This window comes from Heloderma suspectum, chromosome W (assembly GCF_057233095.1).
Source record: "Heloderma suspectum isolate Gila_16-S chromosome W, 16-S_ref, whole genome shotgun sequence".
In the NCBI taxonomy this organism is placed as follows: domain Eukaryota; kingdom Metazoa; phylum Chordata; class Lepidosauria; order Squamata; family Helodermatidae; genus Heloderma; species Heloderma suspectum.
The window spans coordinates 57,337,766-57,358,936 of record NC_139475.1 but is presented as its reverse complement, the minus strand read 5'-3'; the positions used below and the strand labels follow the sequence as shown (position 1 = coordinate 57,358,936).

The window sequence follows — 21,171 nt, the reverse complement described above, 5'->3', positions numbered from 1 at the left end:
CCGAATGCACTGGCACTTGGCCTCACCAAGGTCCGTGGCGGAATTCTCTGACATCCCTAAGTGTAGATAGATTCCCTTTGACCTCAGGTGGGCCACTAGGGCCAGGAGGATCTTTGTGAACACTCTCGGAGCCATGGCTAGGCCAAAGGGAAGAGCCTTGGATTGGAATTGCTTTGTTCCGCAGGTGAAGCACAGGAACTTGCTGTGAGATGGATGGATGGGGATGTGTACATAGGCCTCTGCAAGATCCACCCAAGTTAGGAAGTCCCCTCTCCGAAGGCTCTCCTTTATGGACTTGAGCATCTCCATTCGGAACGTCTGCTTTTTCAGGCAGTGGTTGAGCCTCTAAGTCCAGAATGGGTCTGGTCCCCGTTCGTCTTCGGGACTGTGAAGAAGAGGAAGAAGATGCCCCGTTCCCTCTCTTTCCGAGGCACCTTCTCTATGGCTTTGATCTGACGGAGGCGTTATATTGCTGCAAAAGTCCTCAAATGCCCAGCTCGGTCCTTCTGATAGGGGAAGCTGAAGAAACGCTCCATGCGTGGCCTCTAGAACTCTATGGAGTAACCCTCTTCCACCGTTTCCAGAACCCAACCGTCCGAGCAGAGTTGTCTCCAGGCATTTGAAGAGTCCTGCAGCCGCCCCCCACTGCGGGGGGACGGGACAGTGAGATGGTGAGTCATGTACTGTACTGGGAGTCTTGCCTTGCCAGGGGGGTCCTCTGTGGATGCCCGGTTTGGCCCTGGTGTTGTGTTGTCATTTAGGCTTTCCCTCTCTAGGTACGAAGGTGGGGGGGAAGGATGATCTGAAGGGACGAAAGGGCTTGGGCTTCACCTGAAAGCGCTTTGCCTCTTTATTTGCTGGGTTCGATAAGGCTTTTTTCTTGTCCTTAGTCTCCACCAACAGCTTGTCCAAGGCCTTCCCAAACAGGAGCTTTCCTGAGAAAGGAACACCTGCCAGGTTGGATGTGGTTTTGGTATCCACCCCTGCCCCCCCGTTGCGCAGCCAGATGTTTCTTCTTGCCATGACGTTGGCTGCGGTGGCCTTTGCCCCCAGCTGGAAGGCATCTAGCGACGCATCAGCTAGGAACACCGCTGCCAGCGCCATGTCCTGCACAGCTTCATGGGTCCCCTTCCCTAGGTCTCTGCCCTGGAGCAGACCATTTGCCATCATGAAGATGCCCCTAGCAACGATGGTTGATGTGGTCACCGCCCGCACAGACGTGGCTGAGGCCTCGAAGCCTCCACAGAGAGCTGCCTTGGACCTTCAATCGTGCTGGTCCAAGGGGAGCTCATCTTGCTCTGTGGTCAGGAGGGCCTTGGAATTAAGAGCTGCAATGGGTTTCTCTACTGTCAGGGTGACCAGATCCTGCATGGCAACCTCTTGGAGGCAGTAGAATCTCTCACAGTGACGATGGAGTATCTTAGATCTGGTTGGTTTAGACCACTCCTTGTGCAGTATCTCTTCCAGGCTTAGTGGGAGTGGCACATTCGTGGAGGGGGGAGATGCTACGGAAAAGCCGCTGTCACCCCCGCCCTCTTTGCCTGGCCCTGGAGAGGACCTGTGGTTTCTTCCTGGTCCATAAGCTCCAGGATGTTGAGGCATTTCAAGAGCATTTTGGAAAAAGCCTCTGAAGGGAAGAGATGGCCTTGTGGGGGCTTTTCCTTGGACTTGTCTCCCTCTGAGGGGTCTCCCCCCTCAGATTCTGACCAGCTTGCTTTAGGGGAAGGGGATCTGGAACTTTGGGAGTCAGAGCAGTAGGCAGGGGATGAATAAGGGGATCTGACCTTCCGTCTCTCCTTTCCATGTCTCCTCGCCTTCCTTCTTTGGCTAGATGGTGATAAGATCTTGCTGCGTGGGACAGAAACCCAAGTATGTCGCGAAGACCCGTGGACTCGCCAGGTATGTTGTCTCCCAGGAGGACGGATTAGAGACGTGACTGAAAGGTTGCCTGCACTCATAAAGCCCACCGACAGGTATCCCTGTCTTCTCATCCATGTGGGAACAAATGATACTGCCAAGCAGGGCTACGAAGAAATCATGTCAGACTTTGAAGCTTTGGGAAGGACACTCCAGAACTTTGGGGGCCAGATAGTTTTCTCATCCATCCTTCCAGTAGTTAGAAGAGGGATAGAAAGGGAACGAAAAATACTGCGGGTGAATGACTGGCTATGAAGGTGGTGCCGACAAGAGAGATTTGGATTCTGGGACCACGGCCTATACTTCCTGGAAGATGGGCTGTTGGCAAGGGATGGGTTGCACCTCACAAGGGCTGGGAAGAATGTGTTTGGCCACAGCATGAAGAACTTCATCAGGAGGGCTTTAAACTGAATGCTACGGGGAAGGGAGACGTAAAGTTGGGGGTAACAATGGACGAAGGTTCATGCACCGCAACGGAGAGAACAGCTCTAAGAGCGCCCAATAATAGTCTTCAGACACATGGAGGAAGAAAGCCAGACCATGAAGCACATGGTCTTCGATGTCTATATACTAATGCCCAGAGTACGGGAAACAAACAGAACGAACTTGAACTCTTAATACAAGAGAGAAATTGTGACTTGATAGGTATAACTGAGACTTGGTGGGATGACTCTCATGACTGGAATACAGCAATTGAAGGATATAACTTGTTCATAAAGAACAGGAGGAACAGAAAGGGAGGTGGGGTTGCACTGTATGTGAAAAATACATATCTCTGCACAGAAATACAGGAGGATGAGCTTGGTAGCCCCATCAAGAGCATCTGGGTTAAAATACATGGGGCAAAGAATAAAAGGAACCTGTTGGTCGGAGTCTACTACCGGCCACCCAATCAAGGAGAAGACGAGGATGAAACTTTTGAAAAGAAAATAGCCAAGAAAGCATGATGTAGTAGTAATGGGGGACTTCAATTTCCCCAATATTTGTTGGGAGACAACTTCTGCAAAACATGGCCCCTCCAGGAAATTCCTGACTTGTGTTGCTGATAACTTCCTCCTACAGAAAGTAGAAGAAGGAACTAGAGGATCGGCTATCCTTGACTTGATCCTAACCAACAAAGATGACTTAGTGGGTAAAATAGCAGTTACAGGAACTCTGGGGAAAAGTGACCATGTTATACTTGAGTTCTTGGTTCTAAGGGAAGCAAAAGCTGAGTGTAGCCAAACCCATACCCTGGATTTTAGGAAAGCTGATTTTAATAAACTCACAACAACGATAAGTAAGGTCCCATGGCAAACAAGAAGTGGAAAGAGAGCAAAGCAACAAAGGAAGAGTACAGGCAGGTAGCACAGAATTGCAGGGATCGCCCCAGGAAGGCTAAAGCCGAGAACGACCTGAGGTTAGCAAGGGAGGCTAAAAGCAACAAAAAGGCTTTCTTCAGCTACGTGCATAGTAAAAGACAGAAGACAGAAATGGTGGTTCAGCTATTAAATAAGGATGGCAAAATGATAATAGATGACAAAGAAAAGGCAGAAGTGCTCAATTCTTCCTTTGGCTCAGTCTTCTCCCAAAAGAGGGTCTATGACCCCCCGGCAAAGACCAAGTACAGGCTGATGGAGCTTGAGATCGATAGGCATATGGTCAAGGAACCCCTAATTACTTTGAATGAGTTCAAATGTACAGGGTCGGACGAACAGCACCCTAGAGTAATAAAGGAACTGGCAGAAGAACTCTCGGAACCACTGTCTATTCTCTTTGAGAAATCAAGGAGGACGGGTGAAGTGACATCAATCCCTGGGAAAATTCTGGAGCAGATGATAAAGCAATCCATCTGGAAGCACCTTGAAAAAAATACCGTGATTACTCAAAGCCAACATGGATTTGTCAAGAACAAATCCTGCCAGACAAATCTGATCTCATTTTTGGATCAAGTCACCTCCCTTGTGGACTGTGGGAATGCTGTGGACATCATATACCTCGACTTCAGCAAAGCCTTCGACAAAGTGCCCCATGATATCCTGATGAGCAAACTAGCTCCGAGTGGGCTAGATGAAACAACGATCCAGTGGATCCACAGTTGGCTACAGGATCAGACTCAAAGAGTGCTTATCAATGGGATCTTCTCAAACTGGGAAGAGGGAAAAAGCAGGGTACAGCAGGGCTCAGTCCTGGGCCCAGTGCTCTTCCACATTGTTATTAATGACTTGGAGGAGGAGGAGGTGCAGGGAATGCTGATCAAATTTGCAGATGACACAAAATTGGATGGGACAGCTAATCCTCTGGAAGACAGAAACAAAATTCAAAGTGATCTTGACAGACTGGCGCTCTGGGCAGAAAGTAACAGAATGACATTTAATAGGGAGAAATGCCAAGTTCTGCACCTCGGAAAAAGAAACCAAATGCACAGTTACAAGATGGGGGATACGTGACTCAACAACACGACAAGCGAGAAGGATCTTGGAACTGTTGTCGATCACGAGCTGAATATGAGCCAACAATGTGATGTGGCTGCAAAAAAGGCAAATGCTCTTTTGGGCTGCATTCATAGAAACATAGCTTCCAAATCCCGGGAAGTACTAGTTCCCCTCTACTCAGCACTGGTAAGGCCTCATCTGGAGTACTGTGTCCAGTTCTGGGCACCACACTTGAAGAAGGATGCAGACAAACTGGAGAGAGTTCAGAGGAGGGCAACAAAGATGATCAGGGGACTGGAAACAAAGCCCTATGAGGAGAGACCGAAAGAACTGGGCATGTTTAGCCCTGAGAAGAGCAGACTGAGGGGAGATAGGATAGCACTCTTCAAGTACTTGAAAGTTTGTCACAGAGAGGAAGGCCAGGATCTCTTCTCGATCATCCCAGACTGCAGGACACGGAACAATGGGCTCCAGTTCCAGGAAGCCAGATTCCGGCTGAACATCAGGAAAAACTTACTGACTGTCAGAGCAATATGACAATGGAACCAATGACCTAGGGAGGCGGTGGGCTCTCCCACACTGGAGGCGTTCAAGACGAGGCTGGACAGCCACCTGTCAGGGATGCTCTGACCTGGATTCCTGCATTGAGCAGGGGGTTGGACTCCATGGCCTTATAGGCCCCTTCCAACCCTACTATTCTATGATTCCATGATCTGGTGTGCTTCCTCCCAGAATAGCCCCTGCTTGAGGTGGATCAGGATCTGCTGGAGGCATCCCTCCTCATCCCATTTTCCTGCTTCACATGGAGTGGGCGTAGAGGTGTGGCTGCGCCTCCTTTTGGAGCGTGATCTGCTGCGCTGGATGTCTATGGAGTCGTAGCTGGATGAGCATGAGCACGCGTGTTGCCTACCTCGAGCCCTTTCCCTGGATGAGCTCCTGTAGGAACGCTCTCTGTGTCCAGTCCCTTCCTGGGGGAGGCCTTGCGTCTGATTTGACGAATGGCCTCCTCTAGAAGTTCCAGCATAGATCTTTCCCCATACTAGGTCTGTGTTGGAGGCTGGCCCTCAGGTTTGGGCCTATGGCTGGGCTCCAAGCCCCCTCCCTTTCCTCCAGGGGCTCCTGTGATGGGGAACACGGAGGACTAAAGTTCCCCATTTTCCTGCCCTTTCTGAGTCTCCCAATGGGGGCATGGGCCTTGCAAGGCTTGTGCCTGGCGGGGAGGGGAGAGGAGGCCCTGCGAAAGACCTTGCCGCTGCCAGGACTCACCCTCCCAGTCCATTCATGTTCCTTGTCTTGGGGGGGGGGGGGCAATGGAAGCTGCCACTGACCCTCATGGGGTCCGTCGACCAGTGAGGTCCCACTCTGCTGCACCCACGTGGATGCTGGTGGGGAGGGGGCCGGTGCGGTGACTGCCTTGAGCCACGGCTGTGAGTTTCCTCCGCTCCTGCAGGGAAGGAACCAGAGTGTTGGGCCTTTTCCGGCACCTGTGTGGTGGCGGGTGAGAAGTCCGGGCGGGGGGGTCTGGATCCTTTGCCCCTCCACGAGCCAGCCCTCTGTATGCCAGAGGAGTGGTTGCCTCCCCCTCGTCGTAACGAAAGGTCGCTCCTTTCTCCTGCAATGAGCAGGGGGTTGGACTGGATGGCCTTGTAGGCCCCTTCCAACGCTACTATTCTATGATTCTATTCTATGATTCCTCTTCCTTCTTGTTGCTGCTGCTGTCACGCGTGAGAGCCTTGGAGAACCTGCCTCCCAACACAAGGCAGGAAGGCAAACTGGTGAGCATGGGGGGAGGCCCCACCTCCTCTGGAAGCTCAAATTGGAGACTGCCTTCCCAGTCCCGGAGGCAGGGCCTTCCCCGTACTGGCTGGCCTCCTGCACTTGATGGGAGAACTGCTGATCGTTTCTGGTTTTTCAGGATCTGCTAGTTATTGTTGTGCTAGTAGTCTGTTCCACTAGTGTGGGGTCAGGATAGGATACCACCCACTGAAGGATGGAGTACAACAGAATAAAACAAAGCACACACATAAGATTAGGCACTAGGCTAAACATGGCTCCATTATTAATGGAATTAATGCTCTTCTTGCTCTTTGCTTTACTCCAGCATTTTCTGTACTTTTTTCTAGAGGCTCCGAGTTTCTCTATCGTGGGTTATTTATTTCATTTAGATTAGTATTTGCAAGCTACTTTTCCACCCCACACTGCCCTCAAAGCAGCATACAACACTAAACACTAGAAATAAAAATTAAAACAATATCCTAATACCTCTCCTAAGAGCAACAGAATGCACAAACATGCCATCCGCAACAGAGTCAGCAACCTAAAACAATACTGACAGTCTGCTCGAAGGTTCAAGAAGGGGCCTGAGGTGTCTCCTGGTTGAGACAGTTCCACAGCCTGGGCACCGCAAACAAGAAAGCCCAATCGCCCATTCCTACCCGCCGCACTTCTGATGGCAGTGGATGCAGAGGAAGATCTCAATGGAAGAAAAGGAGCACACAGTTCTTGAGATTTTATGTAGATATTGTTTTAAACAACAACCTGTCAGCTACCTTGGGTGCCATGCAGTCAAAAGGCAGGGTAGAAATATTTTTAAATAAACAAGATGAAAACAAGGCACACACAAACCTGCTTCAAGTCAGCACTAATTCTTTGCCCCTGCTGCCATCCCCGTTCAGGCTACCCACGCACCTTACAGTAAGGGTGTAGAACCTCAGGCCAGGGGAACAAATCCAGCCCACCTGGGAGTCCCAATCCTGCCCTCTGGGGTATGCCAGGTGTCCCAATCAGTTTCGCCTAAACACTTGGTGTTTTCCTGGCTTTTGCTCAGGGGTTTTCCCCCATTCTAGAAGGTCGAAATGTCTCTCCCAATGCTTAAGTTACTGGCAGGAAGAGCTGCAAGCTAAAATATGCTGGTATTTTTGGCCCTGCCCATCACTGGAATGTGACCCCTCAGAAGGGCCCTTGGGTTGAAAGAGGTCCAACACCCCTTCTTTAAAGTATCACACATGCACAGCACTAAGGAGAGGTGGCATCCTGTACAGCCACTGTACCTTGTTGTCATTCCCCCCAGATGCCAGAAGCTGGTGGTCTGTAGACCATTTCAGCCCGCACACCTCCTGCCTGTGGCCTTGGAGGCGCCGCTCAGACTGCAAGGGAGGGGTCCGGACGTCTCGCTGAAGGATCATCCGGTCCCGACTGCCAGAAGACAGCTGGTCCGCGTTCCACGCCAGAGCACCTGAAAACAATGAGTTCAACACACATTCCCGTGTGTGTAAAAATAACCCTCCTATGAGAAAGAATCCTACAGAAGTGCCTCTACTGTCACCGTTGGCTGAGCTACTGTGACAGCAGCCTTCTCCCATCTGCCGCCGCCCAGATGTGTTGGACTATAACTCCCAACATACCCCAGTCAGGGTTGGAGAAGGCTGGCTGAGAGGGAAGCCACAAGTTCTGTGAAGGAATTGATGTTAGTTTGATGGGTGGAAGGATTCACAGAGGGCTTTTTAAGGATGGCGTTCTGCTTGGTAAAACAATTCCCTTCCCAGTTAGGAGGGTGGGGTATATGTGTGCAGTGGTGGGAAGATATGTGGTATCCAGTCTGTGATGACAGCCAGCTCCATAGTTAGCAAAAAGTGAAATCTCAGCAAATAGGAGTGGCCGATGACCACAACACCGCGCAAGGATAATTACCAGGGGAGGTCTTCAGTGACTATGAAGATACCAAAATGGAACTACTAGACAGACGCTTGAAAGGCTGAGAACCCCTGCTCTTCAGAACCAACAATGATCAGCTAGACTGTGCATCTGTCACACCTCCTTGAACACGCTCTAGAAGCCTAGGTGGAACTTTTGCAACTCCATACATCCTACAACCTTAATCACATAGGAAGCTGCCTTGTACCAGCTCAGACTCTTTGTCAATCTAGCCCAATAACATCTAATCTGATCAACCTGCAAGCAGCTCTCCAGGGTCTCAGGCAGAGAAGGGTCTTTTCCCTGATCCTTTGAACTAGAGGTATCAGGGATTGGACCTGGGACCTTCTGCATACAGAGCAGAAGCTCTACCGCTCAGCTATGGCCCCTCTCCCTTGTCTTTTTCATGCTTGCTGTCATTATAATCACAATTCTTTGTGGTTCTCTTTTACTCATTGGGTGGACATATGTTTCTGCACAGAATCCACCCTTTCTCCCTGATATAGACTAAAGTTTCAGGTTGCTGTGTGGGTCTAGTAGGGGAAAAAATCCAAAAGCAATGGTAGTGCTAATTGGTAGTAGTGCTTTTCTCTCTCTTTTTTTAAACAAAACATAGGTCCAACTAAAATGTCACAAAATAATGAGCAAGCTTTTGAGTGCTCAACATCCAGCCTGACAGGAGTCAACAACTTGATTATTTTAGTAGGTCCTAATTAAAAATAAATAAAAAGAACCAACAAAATTGCCAGGAGTTAAACACAAAATAATTCAAATTCTAACAGCCCTGGAATAGAACTATTTTCACATGACAACTAAAAACTAATAAAGATGGAGGACAGGAGAACCCCCTGGGGGAACGCATTCAACTACCACAGGGGTTTCCACAGAGGTGGCCCTTTCTCAGGTCACCATAGGCTGCTCTTCCAACAGAAGCAGGGCTGCCATAGATTACCTCAGCATGTGAACAAGTTCATAAACAGGAAAATACGGCCTATGCAGTATCCCAGACAGTTTAACCTAGTATGATGGGACTTAGAAGTTCCCCAGCAAAAGCACAAACACTGACCAATATGTGCCTGTAATGCCAGCATAAGAACAACCCATTACCACTTGAAGAAAAACTAGTATCCAAGATGGAAGAGGGCCCATGAAATACCTAGGTACAAGACAGTTTAAGGCTACAATTTACACTACTGTTGCTTTTGCATTTCCACCCTCTTAGCATTTCATGGCAAACAGCAATCTGTCCATCTCACTCAGTTTTCCTTACCCACTCTAGCTGTATGACCCTCCAGCATAGAAAGCTTCTTTCCTGCTGCAGCATCCCAGATCTGTACGAAACCTTTGTGGGTCCCGACTGCAACCAAATTGCCCTAAACAGAAACAGGACGCAAAGTAGAGTTCACAGATAAAGATGCAGTCACAGCTGCAGCATCTGGAACTGACCTTCATCTCTGGAATCCACAGCACCACTCCAGGTAACTCTGAATATTACCTTGTTGTTGTTGTTGTTGTTCAGTCGTTCAGTCGTGTCCGACTCTTCGTGACCCCACGGACCATAGCACGCCAGGCCTTCCTGTCCTGCGCAGTCTCCCGGAGTGTGCTCAGGTTCATATTCATTGCATCGGTGATGCTATCTAGCCATCTCATCCTCTGCCGTCCCCTTCTCCTTTTGCCTTCAGTCTTTCCCAGCATCAGGGTCTTTTCCAGAGAGTTTTCTCTTCGCATTAGGTGGCCAAAATATTTGAGCTTCAGCTTCAGCATCTGTCCTTCCAATGAGCACTCAGGGTTGATTTCCTTTAGGATGGACTGATTTGACCTCCTTGCAGTCCAGGGGACTCGTAAGAGTCTTCTCCAGCACCACAGTTCGAAAGCATCAATTCTTCAGCGCTCAGCCTTCCTTATAGTCCAGCTCTCACAGCCATACATTACTACTGGGAAAACCATAGCTTTGATTAGACGGACCTTTGTTGGCAAGGTGATGTCTCTGCTTCTCACTATGCTGTCTAGGTTTACCATAGCTTTCCTCCCAAGGAGCAAGCGTCTTTTAATTTCATGGCTACAGTCACCGTCTGCGGTGATCTTGGAGCCCAAGAAAGTAAAATCTGTCACTTCTTCCATTTCTTCCCCTTCTATATGCCAGGAAGTGATAGGGCCAGATGCCATGATCTTCGTTTTTTTAATGTTGAGTTTCAAACCAGCTTTTCCACTCTCCTCTTTCACCCTCAACAAGAGGCTCTTGAGATCCTCTTCACTTTCTGCCATTAGGGTGGTATCGTCTGCATATCGGAGGTTGTTGATAATTCTCCCAGCAATCTTAATTCCGACCTGTGATTCATCCAACCCGGCATTTCTCATGATGTACTCTGCATATAAGTTAAATAAGCAGGGTGACAATATGCAGCCTTGTCGTACTCCTTTCCCAATTTTGAACCACTCAGTTGTTCCATGTCCGGTTCTTACTGTTGCTTCTTGACCCTCGTACAGGTTTCTCAGGAGACAGGTAAGGTGGTCTGGTACTCCCATCACTTTCAGAATTTGCCACAGTTTGTTGTGATCCACACAATCAAAGGCTTTAGCGTAGTCAATGAAGCAGAAATAGACGTTTTTCTGGAATTCTCTTGCTTTCTCCATGATGCAGCGAATGTTGGCGATTTGATCTCTAGTTCCTCTGCCTCTTCGAAACCCAGCTTGTACTTCTGGTAGTTCTCGGTTCGCATACTGCTGAAGCCTAGCTTGTAGGATTTTGAGCATCACCTTGCTGGCATGTGAAATGAGCGCAATTGTGCGGTAGTTTGAACACTCTTTGGCGTTGCCCTTCTTTGGAATTGGAAAGTAAACTGACCTTTTCCAGTCTTGTGGCCATTGTTGAATGTTCCAAATTTGTTGGCATATTGAGTGCAGCACTTTAACAGCATCATCTTTTAGAATCTTAAATAGCTCAGCTGGAATACTGTCATCTCCACTAGCTTTGTTGTTACTAATGCTTCCTAAGGCCCACTTGACTTCACTCTCGAGGATGTCCGGCTCAAGTTCAGTGACCGCACTATCATGGCTATCAAGGACATTACTATCATGGCTATCAAGGACATTAAGATCTTTCCTGTATAGTTCTTCTGTGTATTCTTTCCACCTCTTCTTAATCTCATCTGCTTCTGTGAGGTCCCTGCCTTCTTTGTCCTTTATCATGCTCGTCTTTGCACAAAACGTTCCCTTGAGATCTCCAATTTTCTTGAAGAGATCTCTAGTCTTTCCCATTCTGTTGTTTTCCTCCATTTCCTTGCATTGTTCATTTAAGAAGGCCTTCTTGTCTCTCCTTGCTATTCTCTGGAACTCTGCATTCAGTTGGATATATCTTCCCCTTTCTCCCTTGCTTTTTGCTTCCCTTCTTTCCTCAGCTACTTGTAAAGCCTCATCAGACAGCCACTTGGCTTTCTTGCATTTCTTTTTCTTTGGGATGGATTGAGTTGCTGCCTCCTGAACAATGTTACGGACCTCCGTCCATAGTTCCTCAGGCACTCTGTCTATCAGGTCTAATCCCTGAAATCTATTCCTCACCTCCACTGTATATTCATAAGGGATATGATTTAGGTCATACCTGAATGGTTTAGTGGTTTTCCCTACGTTCTTCAATTTCAGCCGAAATTTTGCAAGAAGCAGCTCATGATCTGAGCCACAGTCAGCTCCAGGTCTTGTTTTGACTGACTGTATAGAGCTTCTCCATCTTCTCCATCAAATCTGATTTTGATATTGACCATCTGGTGATGTCCATGTGTAGCGTCGTCTCTTGCGCTGTTGGAAAAGAGTGTTTGCTATGATCAGCGTGTTCTCTTGGCAAAACTCTATTAGCTTTTGTCCTGCTTCATTTTGTACACCAAGGCCATGCCTGCCTGTTATCCCGGTGATTTCTTGACTTCCTACTTTAGCATTCCAGTCCCCTATGATGAAGAGGACATCTTTTTTTGGTGTTAGTTCTAGAAGGTGTTGGAGGTCTTCATAGAACCGATCAACCTCAGTTTCTTCGGCATCAGTGGTTGGGGCATAGACTTGAATTACTGTGATGTTGAATGGTTTGCCTTGGATTCGTACTGAGATCATTCTATCATTTTTGAGATTGTACCCTAGGACTGCTTTTCCCACCCTTTTGTTGACTATGAGTGCTACTCCATTTCTTCTAAGGGATTCTTGCCCATAGTAGTAGATAGGATGGTCACCTGAATTAAATTCGCCCATTCCTGTCCATTTTAGTTCGCTGATTCCCAAGATGTCGATGTTCAATCTTGCCATCTCATGTTTGACCACCTCCAGCTTACCTTGATTCATTGATCTAACATTCCAGGTTCCTAAACAATATTGTTCTTAACAGCATTGGACTTTCTTTTCACCACCAGACACATCCACAGCTGAGTGTCCTTTCGGCTTTGGCCCAGCTGCTTCACTCTTTCTGGCGCTACTTGGAAATACCCTCTGCTCTTCCCCAGTAGTATATTGGACACCTTCCGACCTGAGGGGCTCACTGAACAGTTAAGGTCTTATAGAACATTTGACAGGAATGTGTTTACTCTACGTAACGTTTATGCAGGTCACCAGATCCCGCATTTCTTGCCATAGCGTTTTTGTATGTTCAAAATAAAGAAAAAATAATACATGGTATTTCTTTTAGAACAAATTGAGCATGCACAGAGAGTGCGCTTGTGCCAGGTTAGGCTGTTAGTCCACCTGGCCCAGTATCCTCTACTCTAGGAGGAGCATCTGTGATAATATCCTTTAACAGGAGATTAAATTTAACTGGGATTGAGGCTGGGACCTTTTGCTGCCAAAGCAGGTGCTCTACCACTGAGCTATGGTCCCAAGGGCAATATACTGAGTCAGCCCACTGGTCCATCTGGCAGGGGTGTCCAGGGGCAGCGAGAAGACTTTCCCAGCCCTGTTACACAAGATCATTCCAACTGGAAATGCTGGGGACTGAAGCTGGGACCTTCTGCATGCAAAAACTATATTTGGGGACGAATATATCTGGACCCTCTCCAAATATAATTGTTTTTGCATACCCCACCTTTCACCCCTGAAGGCACACTTTCCCCTGAAGCTTTGATTTTTTTAAAAAAAGAACGCAATTACTTGGTCTCTCGTTTAGCATAAATTTAGCCATGAGGAACACAAAGGAATATGAAGGGCACTGAAAATGTTGCTAAGCTCCTTCTTTGACTGGTGAGTTTTCAGCAGCACATGCTTTCAAGCATACTGTGACAATCATGAGTACAAGCTGTTTGCCTTTTTGTTGTTGTATTAATTTAAAGAAAGAACAGAACTTTGGTCACTGACTGTGAAGGTTCCTTCCAGTTTGGTGTGAAAGAGGCATCCAACAATGGGGAAGTGACACATCATTGCTGTAGTTGCGATCCAAGGCTCCTCCTCCCTCCAGCATCAACATAGCACAATGCCTCTACTCAGCACTTCAACAGGCCATGGAGGACCTCAAGGTGCCACTTATATATGTCCCCGTGGCAGCTCTCCTTTCTGGGGCCATCATGCTTAAGGGTAGGGAAAAGAAGGGAAAAGGTATATGCAGAAAGGAAGAAAAGATAGGAATCCTTGTTCCTCTCTGAGGAGTGTGGCAGCAGAGCTTCATCGACCAGTGAGCCAGGGAAGGCTGTAATAGTGAAATCAGCAATTAAGGTGCGGTTTGGATGCCTCTGTCACACCAAACCAGAAGGAAACTTTGCGGTAAGCGACCAATGTTCCATTCCCAGTCTGGTGCAAGGAGGCATTCAACACTGGGACATAGCTAAGGGTCATAGTTAAAAGTAATTAGGGTGGGTAATTTGAAGGCTGAATCGTAACCCAGGGGAACCACCTGTTGTAGTACCCTCCTGCCAAAGAATACCTATGCAGATGTGCAGGCATCAATCTTGTCATGTGTAATGCTGGGACCTCCAACCTGGTGACTGCAGGTACAAATGTGCCCATGGACATCTCTCTTTGCACCCGCCAAGCTCCCTGCCTATTCTGATTTTTATTTAATTCTTTCTTTAATTAAAACAAAACAAAACCCCTAAACAGGAGCCTGGCATGCTGCAAAGTGAAGTGCTGCCCTCTAGAGCCATCTTTATTTGGGTTCAAGACAGTGGTTTTGCATTTTGGAGCTCAGACCCCACCTCTTCCTTGTAATTAGGTTCTTGGGCAGATGACTTTTCTTTTAGTCTTATTAGTTTTGCCTTCTGGGAAACAAATGTTTTGTGACCAGCCGAATGGTAGCCGTTTTATGAATGGGCAAGCCCCCCTACAGCAGCCATTTTGTGACAGCACCCATAACACTCACAATTCCAAATGTGCCCACTGACCCAGAAAGACTGGGGACCCCTGCCTAACCTCACCCCTGCTCCAAAGTGATGGGGAAGGGGTGCGGCCACAAGACTATCATCTGCAGTCCAGCATTATGAAAGTGATTCTCCACTGGCCCATTCAGAAGAGATGACTTAGGAGGAGGAGGAGGAGGACGGAGAAAAGTCAGACCAGGGCCCAGTAGAGGACGCATTCTGACACCAGATTTTTTAGCAACAAGGATTTCCCCCCCATGACAAAAGCCATTGCTACTTTAGCCTTATGAGCAACAACTCCAGAGAAACCTCAACCAACATCCAGAGCAGCAGCAGTGTTTCTAGAACCAAATCCAGCTAACAGGGAAGTGCCTTTTCCTTCTTTTATTAAGCTTATGAAAGTGGAGTGGCCATACCACTCCAAAGTAAAAGCAGCATCAACACAGGGTGAGGCTAGAAGAAAAGTAACTTGTGCAAGAACTTACGTACAAGGTAGAGCTGGAGTCTGAGCTACAAACACAAAACCACTCATTTGAACCAAATTTTTTGCTCCACAACCCATTTCGTAGAAGACAAAGTGATTGGCCTCAGAGACAAGTAACTTTGCCAAGAAATTCAGTACAAGGCAGAGGTGGAGTCTGACCTCCAAATGAAAGGTAACACTTTTGCCCCCACAAAATACCCATGAAACAGAAGGGATTCTCAAGGACAAGCACACACAAAAAACTGAGGCAAAGCACACACCATGCCAACCTCCCCCACCCCACAAACCCAGGGAAAATACACATCACACACATAAGGCACAAAAACAAACACACCAGCTTGCACACACACCAGACACACTCACCACACACACTCACCACAGCCTACAGTCACCACACTGGGGACCTCAGGGTTGGTGTGCTTATGGCCCAGCTTGACTTATTAGCCCTGTTCAGACGCACATTGATGAAGGGTGGTTAGGCTAACCATGGTGCATGGTGGTTACTACTAACCACAGCGAGCGCTACTGCCAAACGTGCAGATAACCACATTCCGCAATGTGGTTCGACTAACCATTCTCTAACCACCCTCCCTCCTGCAGGAACCTGCAGTCCTCCAGATGGGTGCCCATGCATCCCAGCGGCCTTTGTGCTGCCAACCATTTTGGTGCTTGGAGCTGCCAGCCATTTTGGTACTCAGCCAGCTACTCCTTCTTTGGCCACTCTTGCCACGGAGCTCTATGACAGCTGTCAATTAACAACAGCGGCTGTTCAGGCATCACGTTAAGCCATGGTAGAGCCCACTAACCATCTTGCAGAGAGTGGTTAGTGAACGTAGTTAGTCCATAGTTAATAAACCACCATGGTTGGGACAGACACCTGTTCAGACATCACGCTAAGCCAACATAGTTAGCTCAAAACTCCTAACCATCACGGCTTAGCATGCTGTCTGAGCAGGGCCATTATGTCTTCTATCTAGGCCTGGGAACAAGCAATGCAGAGGCATCCGAAGATGGCACCCCCTCTAACCCTTTCCCAGGGTTTCCGTGCTTTGTCCTCTTCTTCCTGCTTCTGCTGGAGCTGGCCACTGAGAACCACCTGTTTAATCTGGCTCTCCAAAGGAGATATCAATTTGTTATTTTTTCAGCAACTGAAAAACTTGGCAGTGGGGGGAAATGCAATCAAGTTCTGTGCCTAAACTAGAGATGGGAGAATCAGCAAGGCCGGAGCTTGTCGAGGTTCTCTGATTTATACCTCTTGAGTTTTTCTTTCCTTTTTTCCCCCAATGGGAAAAGTCACTTTTTAAAGAGAGTGTACCTGTACAGACTAACATGTGAAAATGTGTATTTCCCCTGCAAAAATCCTTTTAAAGTAGACAATTTTCTAGTGAACATATTGATCGACATATTGATTGAGCTCTCTGAGCACGAGGAGCCCCAGTGACAAAGCATCAGCAAACAAGCGAGTTCAGCAACTGTGCGAGGGAAAGGTAAGTGAAATTACTTAATTACCTATTAAAGTACCTCAGGTAACAATTTAAAATTGATAAATAGCAGCTGAAGCCAAAACAAGGGCACAGCTAAATCCCAGAGGGTTAACCCCTTACAAACTTATGAGAGAGAGAGCTAAATACCAGGGGGGAATCTGGCTAGAACTTACAGGCCTTGCACTGAGTGGTTGAAAAGAACCTCAGTTGCATATTTTAAACTAACCCCAAGCTTAGAAAGGGGGAATAACAGTCTGGTTAAAGCAGGAAAAAGTGCAGGCTAGCTTCAGATTAGGCTCAGGCTTTAGGCCTTAAAGAGCAGTTCACCCAATAAAGCAAGTTTAAGGGTTCAGCATATCATTTAGGTTTTAAAAAACACACAGAAAAAGGATCCAGACCTTCCCAAATCACTTACCCTTTGTCTGCTGTCCCCTCCAACGACCCATTGAATAGAGGATCTCCCCTCAGTAGGTCTCCCATTCACTATTGTTAGTAGTCCTCCTTCCTAAATAGGAATCGCCATTCCCTGGGGGGCCAACCGACCTACATTCCCAGCCATGGAAAGCCAGCGCTGATCAGGAGTTCACACACCGCCTCCCTTGCTTTTTAAACTACGCCTTCCAATCGTTTCACGGCAGCAGCAATTGGGCCTATCTATATAAGGAGGCACGCTCGCGAGGGAGCCAGCTCTCTGAGCACAAGGAGCCTCAGTGACAAAGTGTCAACAAACAAGCGAGTTAAGCAACTGTGAGAGTTTAGCAACAGGGCAAGGAAGCCAGGGCAGTGGACTCCTTCCTCCCTATTCTGTACTCACAGTAAGTAACTGTAAATAAATAACTATAAATAATTTCCCCCACCTTTTCGTAGCAAACAACTAAGTTTTCCAGGGAAGACACACCCACATAAATAAAACAGTTATGATGGTAGAGAGCCAGCAGGGGGTGGGGGCTATCCGTCGTATTGCACTGGGTGCCACATGTATGACTCCCTGCCTGCTGGACGGAAGTCGTGGGTGCGTACTCGGTGTAAGGACCTCCTGGCTCTCAGGGAACAAGTGCGTTCCCGCGAGGCCAAGGTTGCTGACCTGGAGAAGCTAAGAAAGGCAGAGGGGTTGGTGGATGAGACCTTCAGGGACCCATTAGCTGTGTCCCACTCCCAGGGCGACAGCTCCTCTGCTGTCACGGAGAATGCGGGTCTCGGGGAAGGAGGGCGTTGTTCTCAGGAAGAGGGAAATGGTCCCTTAGAAGGGACCCATTCCTCGGAAGACAAACAAACATCCTCTCGCACTGAGGATGTGCCTCCGGAGGCAGGGGGGCTTGTGGTAGTGGGAGATGCGATCATTAGACACATAGACAGCTGGGTCTGTGATGGGTGTGTAGCCCGCATGGTGAATGGCCTGCCTGCTGCGACGGTTGCAGATATCACGCGCCGTCTAGATAGCCTAGCAGATAGTGCTGGGGTGGAGTCGGCGGTCGAGGTCCATGTTGGTACCAGCGATGTGGGGACATGTAGCCGTGAGGTCCTGGAAGCCAAACTTAGGTTGCTAGGTAGGCGGTTGAAATCCAGGGCCACCAAGGTGGCTTTCTCGGAAATGCTACCTGTTCCATGCACAGGGCCAGCTAGACAGGCGGAGCTGAGGAGTCTCAATGCCTGGATGAGATGGTGGTGCCGGGAGGAGGGGTTCAGATTTCTTAGGCACTGGGGAACGTTTGGAGACAAGCCGGGCCTGTACAAGAGGGACGGGCTCCACTTGAACCCAAATGGAACCAGACTGCTGGCGCTAAACATAGAAAGGGGGGCAGAGCAGCTTTTAAATTCAACCACGGGAGAAAGCCGACAGGAGCTGAGAAGCATCCGGTTCACGTTATAAATCATCGCAAAGGGATGAAGATGAAGATGTCTTTGATTGCCCAAATGTAGAAGGGGAAGAAATAGGCCAGGAGCACATGGTAGAACATAATAGCCAATCAAAGGGGCCAACGCCCCATTGCAAAAGAGGCACACACCAGAGGCCTCTGGGGAGGGACACCATATAGGTGTTTCTACGCAAATGCTAGACGTCTCCGAGCCAAAATGGAGAGTTGGTGTGCTTGGTTTTAAAGGAAAACCTGGATATAGTGGGCACTGCAGAAACCTGGTGGAGCGGAGAGAACCAGTGGGATACAGTCATCCCTGGATATAAACTCTGTAGGAAGGACAGGGAAGGGCGTACTGGGGGAGGTGTTGCCCTGTACGTCAGAGAGGGCACAGTGTCGAGCGGACCAGAGCACCTAAACAGGGTAGGCTCTTCCAGAGAAGCGCTGTGGGCGCCAATACCAGGCTCCAAAACTACTTTAGTGCTGGGAACGTGCTATCGTCCCCCAGACCAGAATGCTCAGAGTGACCTTGAGATGGAAAACGAAATCAGGGGGGCCGCCAAACGAGGAAGTGCTGTAAGGATGGGCGGCTTCAATTACCCCCACATTGATTGGATAAATGCATGTTCCAGCCATGACAAAGAGGTTAAATTTCTCAATGCCCTAAACAACTGTGCCCTAGAACAGTTGGTCATAGAACTGACCGGAGGGGAGGCCAACGTGGATTTAATCCTAAATGGTGTCGCCCGGGACCTAGTACGAAATGTAATTGCTGTCGAACCACTCGGAAACAGTGATCGCAGTTCTATCAGATTTGATATCTATTTAAGTGGGAAATTGCCCAGGAAGTCCAACACAGTCACATTTGCCTTCAAAAGTGGAAACTTCTCTGAAATGAGGGAACTGGTCAAAAGGAAGTCAAAAGGGGCAGTCAAGAGGATTCAATCCCTTCAGAATGCTTGGAGTGTACTCAAAACCACAATAACGGAAGCCCAGCTAAAATGCATACCACAGGTTAGGAGAGGCAGCACCAGGTCCAAGAGGCCGCCGGCATGGTTCACAAGCAGCGTTAGAGAAAAGAGAGCTTCCTTCAGAAAATGGGAGTCTTGCCCAAGTGAGGAAAACGAAAGGGAGCACAAGCTGGCACAAAGGTGACGCAAGCAGACAGTAAGAGATGCAAAAGAGCATTCTGAAGAGCATATCGCTAACAACATCAAGGCCAACAGTAAAGAATCCTTTAAATATACCAGAAGCAGGAAACCAGCCAGGGAGGCCATTGGACCGCTGGATGACAATGGAGAGAAAGGAGGACTGAAGGAGGGCAAGGAAACTGCAGAGGGGCTGAATGAATCCTTTTCATCTGTCTTCACTGCAGAAGATACAGCGCAGATACCTGTGCCTGAACAGATGTTTTCAGGAAGGGAGTCTGAGGAACTGAGGCAAAGAGTGGCGACAAAAGATGAAGCTCTCAACCTTATTGATAAACTGGAAGCAAATAAATCACCGGGCCCAGATGGTACCCATCCTGGAGTTCTCAAAGAACTCAAATATGAAGTTGCTGATCTTCTAACCAAAATATGCAACATGCCCCTAAGATCAGCCTCTATACCAGAGGACTGAAGATGGCCAAAGTAACACCAATTTTCAAAAAGGGATTCAGGGGGAATCTGGGAAATTACAGGCCGGTTAGCTTAACGTCCGTTCTGGGTACACTGGTTGAAGGCATTATTAAAGATAAAATTAGTGACCATATAGAAGGACAAGCCCTGCTGAAAAAGAATCAACACGGCTTCCACAAAGTTAAGTCCTGTCTCACTAACCTTTTGGAGTTCTTTGAGAGTGTCAATAAACATGTACACAGGGGTGATCCAGTAGACATTGTTTACTTGGACTTCCAAAAGGCTTTTAACAGAATCCCTCACCAAAGACTCCTGAGCAAACTTAGCAGTCCTGGAATAAGAGGACAGGTCCTCCTATGGATCAGTAACTGGTTCAAGAACAGAAAGCAGAGAGTAGGAATCAATGGTAAATCCTCCCCATGGAGGGGTGTAAATAGTGGGGTCCCACAGGGATCTGTATTAGGACCAATGCTTTTCAGTCTGTTCATAAATGATCTGGAATTAGGAGTGAGCAGTGAAGCGGCCAAGTTTGCCAATGACACCGAATTATTTAGGGTGGTTAAAACAAAAAGGGATCATGAAGAGCTCCAAAAGGACCTCTCTAAACTGGGAGAATGGGCATCTAAATGGCAAATATGGTGCAACGTAAGCAAATGCAAAGTTATGCATGTTGGGGCAAAAAATCCCAACTTCAGTATAGCCTGATGGGATCTGGGCTAGCAGTGATCGACCAGGAAAGAGATCCTGGAGTTGTGGTGGATAGCTCAATGAAGATGTCAACCCAGTGTGCGGCCCCTGTACAAAAGGCAAACTCCATGTCAGGCATAATTAGAAAAGGAATTGAGAATAAAACTGCCAATATCATGCTGCCCCTATACAAATCTATGGTGCCACCACACTTGGAATACTGTATCCAGTTCTGGTCACACCTAAAAAAAAGCTATTGTAGAGCTGGAAAAAGCGCAGAAAAGGGCAACTAAAATGATCAAGGGGCTGGAGCAACTCCCCTATGAAAGAAGCTTACAACAGCCGGGATTGTGTAGCTTAGAAAAAAGGAGGGACAGGGAGACATGAGAGAGGTCTATGAAATTATGCTTGGTGTGGAGAATGTGGACAGGGAGACATTTTCCCCCCTCTCTCAAAATACTAGAACCTAGGGTCATCCTATGAAGCTGATTGGTGGGAGATTCAGGATAGATAAAAGGAAGGACTTCTTCACACAGCACATCAACTATGGAACTCGCTACCACAGGATTTAGTGATGACCACAAATTTGGATGGCTTTAAAAGGGGGTTGGACAAATTCCTGGAGGAAAAGGCTATCAATGGCTACTAGTCTTGATGGCTATGTGCTACCTCTAGTACCAGAGGCAGAGAGCCTATG

General features: G+C 48.0%; 2 protein-coding genes across 8 annotated transcripts in view; one reads left to right on the top strand and one right to left on the bottom strand.

The window, feature by feature from the left end:
• Positions 1-9,476, bottom strand: part of LOC146334053 (fizzy-related protein homolog) — a 17,670-nt gene extending 8,194 nt beyond the window's left edge. Inside the window, exons 1-3 of the mRNA XM_084824911.1 lie at positions 9,471-9,476; positions 9,295-9,397; positions 7,382-7,566 (exon numbers count right to left, since the gene is read on the bottom strand). Coding sequence (XP_084681037.1) covers positions 7,382-7,566; positions 9,295-9,397; positions 9,471-9,476 — 294 coding nt within the window. The remainder of the gene's footprint in view (positions 1-7,381; positions 7,567-9,294; positions 9,398-9,470) is intronic.
• The window catches only part of LOC146334052 (uncharacterized), a 25,910-nt gene extending 4,739 nt beyond the window's left edge, over positions 1-21,171 (top strand). Inside the window, exons 2-5 of one of the 7 annotated variants that reach the window (XM_084825178.1) lie at positions 185-671; positions 1,832-1,899; positions 9,304-9,502; positions 15,806-21,171. In XM_084825178.1, the coding sequence (XP_084681304.1) occupies positions 17,289-18,182 (894 nt within the window). In that variant the 5' untranslated portion in view covers positions 185-671; positions 1,832-1,899; positions 9,304-9,502; positions 15,806-17,288 and the 3' untranslated portion in view covers positions 18,183-21,171. Of the gene's footprint in view, positions 1-184; positions 672-1,831; positions 1,900-5,247; positions 5,270-7,401; positions 9,503-15,805 lie in introns of those variants that run through there. The other 6 variants (XM_084825179.1, XM_084825182.1, XM_084825181.1 and 3 more) reach the window with 6 other exon arrangements.